General features: G+C 34.5%; 1 protein-coding gene across 1 annotated transcript; it reads right to left on the reverse strand.

Moving 5' to 3' along the window:
* Positions 1 to 243: 243 nt before the first annotated feature.
* On the reverse strand, positions 244 to 5,346 carry LOC145107993 (beta-galactosidase-like). Its single transcript, XM_079044968.1, has 18 exons — positions 4,928 to 5,346; positions 4,725 to 4,820; positions 4,547 to 4,659; positions 4,368 to 4,434; positions 4,185 to 4,277; positions 3,794 to 3,937; positions 3,494 to 3,582; positions 3,312 to 3,417; positions 3,142 to 3,229; positions 2,761 to 2,879; positions 2,524 to 2,688; positions 2,272 to 2,444; positions 2,078 to 2,187; positions 1,867 to 1,976; positions 1,556 to 1,777; positions 1,264 to 1,469; positions 855 to 1,191; positions 244 to 711 (listed from the first exon to the last, which is right to left on the reverse strand). The coding sequence occupies exons 1-18, from the start codon at positions 5,081 to 5,083 to the stop codon at positions 601 to 603; spliced, it is 2,505 nt and encodes an 834-aa protein (XP_078901094.1). The 5' UTR covers positions 5,084 to 5,346; the 3' UTR covers positions 244 to 600.
* Positions 5,347 to 5,752: the final 406 nt, after the last annotated feature.

Below are 5,752 nucleotides of genomic sequence, written 5' to 3' on the forward strand. Positions count from 1 at the left end.
AACTCAAACCAAACTTATTTATTCCGTCGTTCAATAAACAAATCAAACTTATTTATTAAGTTAATTTTAGTAAATATTCTTGTGGTTGATATTGATCAGCCCAGAAGTCAAAAAAATCCATTAAAGCAATGTCCAGACCAAATGATTAGGCTTATAGCTTTTATGGTCAAATATGCTTTGCAGGCTGCAAACATCGTCGCCTCTCAAAAGAGAATCGTGCGAGGATACTACTAATTACTGATCTGGAAAACAAAAATCTTAAAAATTATACCTTTTACACTTTCTCTAATAGTACATTAAAAATAAGCTATTTTTATGAAAGATTCTGGAACCCATATCCATAATCAAACTTTTCTTTTCCGATCTATATACACAAATCTTCAAAATCTAATGCTTTTGGACCAAAATGGTGTGTTGCATATCTGTACAACTTCACCTTTCGCAAAAGCACCTATCATGATCATCATCTTTAATACATTCCTAACTGCTATTCTGAAGATCAGAACATGCGTAAATCTTTTAATAAATCATAAATAAAGAATCAGAAAAGCTTCAGACCAAATCTAGTCCGGTCTGAAGCTTTTCTACACTATAAATCCATCAGCCGCAAATCGCCTCCACAGATAACTTCTTCATCACACTCGGACACGGATCGCCTCCAAAATTCTCCGGCGTAACCGCCACCGCACATGATTCTTGCCCTATGCAAAGCTGCAAAACAAAATAACCAAATAATAATGTGATTCTTTTTTTTTTTTTTTTTTTTGCGAAATAACATCATAGTCAATATTAGAAAACAATTAAAATTTCAACTTTTTTGAAATTGGTCTTTATGCATTGCAAAGCACGAGTACCTTATTAAAGGTGTCGTAGGAGTCATGGGCATGGCAACCACCCTCTCGGAAGCTACCACAACCACCTTCCGGGGTGCCAAAGCTAGCAAACTTGATGGAGGAAATTTTCTGACCCGGGTTGCACGAAAGATGTGCCTTCGGTCTCAATGGCTTCGTGGCGTTTCCAGAAACTTGCATCTGGTAATTCTTCAACGATGGTTGCCATTCATAGATATCCGCACACACACTGTATATTTCACGTTTCACTAATGATATCCCGTATGGGATTCCTCCCAATTCTTCAAAAACAACCAATAGGTTTCCTCTAGGCTTTAGCCAAGATCGAGGTACATGATACCTGAAACAAAAAATCTCATGTCACAACAGTAACCAGTAGACAGTAGACAGTAAACAATAGAAATGTTCGCACCATCTCTGTGAAGCTTCACCGCAATTGCTAAGGCATTTTTTCTCGTCAAAATAACCGGCATAATTACAAGTGGAACAAGAGCCAATCGCCTTGTAAGCAGGCCAATAACGACCAATGCTTTGTCCGTTGACCCAAACTTGACCTTTCCCCATGCTGTTCATGTCTAATGCTAAAGGTTCATCACCATCCGGAGCATCGAAATTTGTCTAAATAATGAAATGAAAAAAGAAAATGTAAATTTGTCTTCCATTAATCATAGATAAATTTAAAGTTTACTAGGAAAATTCTATACCTTGTACCATGCTAGTGGTTGTTTTTGGGCGACTAAAGAACCTTGAACCCATTCAACAGATGAACTACCACCGAGTGAGTGAAGACTTAAAATTTCGCCTTTAAGCCCGATTTTATAAGACCATTTCTGCCATGATAAGTCTCTCTTCCCTTCGTTTAGACCTGAAATCATCACCGGACCCAAAACACCTGCGTTCCATGTCTCGAAATGTGGTCCAATGTTCTTGTAGTTGTAGATCAATGAAAACAAAACGTGAGTTTACAAAAAAAAAAAATAAAGAAAATTTAATGAAATTAGATTCTAGAACATACCGGAAGACCAACGGCAATACTTAAAAGCGAAATCTTGTTAATACCAGCTCTTAGATTTACAACATTATTGAAAGTTATTTTAGGGTTTTCTAGACTTCCATACACAGTTCCTGTTAAAATCAAAAGTAACGAAGATTATATTACTAAACTCTGCATGCAATCTGCATCTTTCCCAATTAAGAAACGTCTTGAAAGATCGTAAAAGTTCAACCTGAAAGTTGACCGTTGATGAAAACGTGCAAAGCGTGACCGGCGGATAAGGCGGTGAACGTCGGCTGTTTTCCGTTTCTCAAGAACCCTTCGTCGGAGTCAATTTTGACACTGACAACGTCAAAAAAAAGTCAAAAACCATAAAATATCGTAGGTTTGTTTCAGATACGAGAAGAAAGATCGTGTTGCACTTACTCAGTCATGTACCATAAATAATCAGAAGAATCTCGAGTTACATTCAATTGCTCCAATAATCCAATCGTTCCAAACGTATTATCATCGTAATATTCCGTCTCATCGTTATACGATTGCCAAGCAAATCCAATCGGCTCTCGTGTCATTTTCATCAATGTCGTCTGCGCTCCCACCTGTTGATTGATTGGTCCCATTCCACTTTAGATTTTTTACATAACAAATTAAGCTTCAAAAATATGATATCTTTCTCACCCGTGCTGTATTGTAAACAGTGTTCTTGCAATCGGGAAGGATGCTAACGGACCATGGAGGCAGATTGTAATGCTGATTATGGAAATTAACTTTTGCGTAAGCAGATTTGTCGTCGTTTGCAAGGAAAGCAGCACAGTCTCCGGATTTGGTCTTGTAAACATATGCCTGTGGGAAAGACGATTAATCATGACTCATGATTGGAGGTTAATTAGGGTTTGAGATAGAGAAAAATCCGACCTTTTGATAGTTCCCTAGTGAGATAGCAGAAGATTCTCCATTTACTATAGCAGGTTCGCATAGTTTTATTGCTCTGTGTAAATCTTTTAAATGTCCCCATTTAGCTTCCCTTTTTAGTCCTACATATAGAAATGAAAGGAATAATCAAATTTCGAATCATATCCATTGTTGTCGGATGGAATGGAATAAGCAAAAGTAACAAAATGAAAGGAATCTGATTCCTTTAGACCCTATCAAACAGTTTCTTTATTCCAATGGAATTAATCATCCCATTCCATTATCAAACACTACACTACCTATGGGTACATTTTGTGACATGATCAAAGTCATCATAACATTGTGAAATGACATATATGACCCTCATTACAAATTCAAGATTACCAAATTCATCCAAAGGGGCATCGTAGTCATAGCTTGTTGCAACAAACGGACCACCTGCAGTCCTACCAAAATTTGTTCCTCCATGATACTGTCAAAATCCAAGAAACACAAGAAAATTTTAGTCCACATTGTCAATAATCATGTAAATTTATGAACAGAATTTGAGTTACCATGTAATAATTAATGAAAGATCCACCAGTTTGAATAAACTTAGCAACAGAAAACGCCAAATCTTCAGCTGGTCTATATGGAACTGCTCCTCCAAACTCAGTGAACCTTCATCAAAACAAGAATCTATAAAAAAAAATCCGGATAATATTATATTAAAGATTGTTTTAATTACTAAAATTACCATCCTGTCCATGCTTCGGTCCACATTTTGGGTTTGAAATATCTATTAGGAGTGAAGTAATCACAGTAAAAACCATTGCAAGTGTTGATCTGTCAAAACAAAAACTTTCTTGAAAATAAGAACACAAAAAATTTGGTGAATATTGTATTATAGGGGACAAAACAAAAAAGTGGCCATGTGCATTGTATAAAGAATCCAATATCATGAAATGATCACATTACATTAGGTGAATAAAGAATGATAAAAAGTCAATAACAAGATTAACAAAGTGACAAAAAGGAACATGAAAGATGCACTTACAATGGGATCCGGGGCATCATCTTGCTTGCACATGACCCATGGGACCCCAGTGTCCAAACCCACAGCCATTTGGGCTGCCCATTTTGAATAGGATCGGGCCGGGGCTCCATATTCATACTCCATTGGCCCATATTCGTTTTCAATCTGTCACATCACATGGACTTTTTGCTCAAAATCAAGACACAAAATGGGCAAATTGGGTAACGTGTGAAACGGGTTTGGCTCAAAATGAGTAAGTTTTGAAGATTTTATACTTTTATAAATAGTTAGTGTGCATTAAAAAGGATTGCAAAATTATAAATAAAAAAAAAAAAGTGAGTTTAGCAGTAGTTTTTATTTGTTTAGAAGTGTTTTGCAAAAGTAATGCTAGCTTTAAAAGGTGTAAAATTACCTGAGATAAAATGATTGGGCCACCTTGATTCTCATATAAATTTTCTGATTTCATCAAATTTACTATATAAGTTGTGAATTTTTCCATAGCAGCCTACAATAATACATAAATTACATTATCATAACGATAAAAAAAATGGGGAAAATAAGATAATTAAAGTGTATGAAAGATTGGGAAAGAGACCTTGAAAGGAGCATTATCTGTTCTAAAACTAATTCCTGGCACATACTTCAACCAAACAGGAAATCCCCTGAAGAAGCAATGACAAAAAAGATGGTGAATTTATAACCTTTTTGTGATTATAATTTATAATAGTATGAAGTTTTCGAAATGATAATATATATAATATAATAGATTAATACCCAAAGTTCCATTCAGCACAAGCGTAAGGGCCAATTCTGAGATGAGCATACAGTCCAGCTTCATGAATTAACTTAATGAACTTAACCAGATCATATCTTTCTTCAAAATAATACTGAAAGAAAACTCAAAGTTAAACATAAAATAATTAATTATTACAAAAAAATAAAATACACTTACTTTGCCAGGTTGTGGTTCATGCCCATTCCAGAAAACGTAAGTCTGAATCACATCCAGACCTCCTTCTTTAGCCTTCTGAATGAGATCTGGCCACATCTGATCATCAAAATGCACAGAAAAAGATTCAGAAAGAAAAAGTAATGATTTTGAGAAGAAAAATAAAAAGAAGAAGTGATGAAATGAAGTGCATTTATGAGTTGTACCTCGGGGGTACTTCGTGGGTAATGAATGGATCCAGAAATAAGAATCCTTCTTTCGCCATTAATGGCGATTGCTTTGTGATCATATGAAACAGACGCCGTACAGAAGCAACCCCATAGACCTAATAACACCACCAACACTAAATAAATCTTGTCCATTAAAAACCCTTCAATCACCAAAACTGTACGTCGCCTTCTTCTACTTCTTCTTCTTCTTCGGAGTGATATTCTTTACTCTTATCAGCAACTTCCCTCCACTTTATTCTGTTCTCTTTTCTTTTTTTCTTTTTTTAATTTAGGAATAAAGAATGGCACCAAAAAAACACACACTACAGCTGTGTTCTATTAATGGGGTTTATAGATTATAAAAAAAAGAAAAAGAAGTAATTATTGATTTATGTATATTTCTTCAAGGGGGAGTGTGTAAAGATTTTGCGAGAGAAGAAATGAGTGCTTTGGTCTTTGGGGGTGCTTTTTAGCAGGAAGGACTGATACTGGGCCGACTTTGTGGTTACATGTTTCCTATTCCCTCTAAAATATGTAAATACAATATTTTATTTAAGGAAAATGAATTTGTGATGCTATATATATATATATATATATATATATATATATATATATATATATATATATATATATATATATTATTTTTTTATTTATTTTTACATGATATACCTTGATGTATGTTATTTATGAAATATAGCTTATAACCCGTGGGAACCACAATTACAAAATTAATTCAGTTTTTATAGCAAAAATTCATAATTAGTAATCAATTATTTTAAATAATAATTTTAAATAACCTATTAATTAAGAGACATACCAAAA

This window comes from Lactuca virosa, chromosome 4 (assembly GCF_052849685.1).
Source record: "Lactuca virosa cultivar CGN04683 chromosome 4, Lactuca_virosa_CGN04683_v6, whole genome shotgun sequence".
Taxonomy (NCBI): domain Eukaryota; kingdom Viridiplantae; phylum Streptophyta; class Magnoliopsida; order Asterales; family Asteraceae; genus Lactuca; species Lactuca virosa.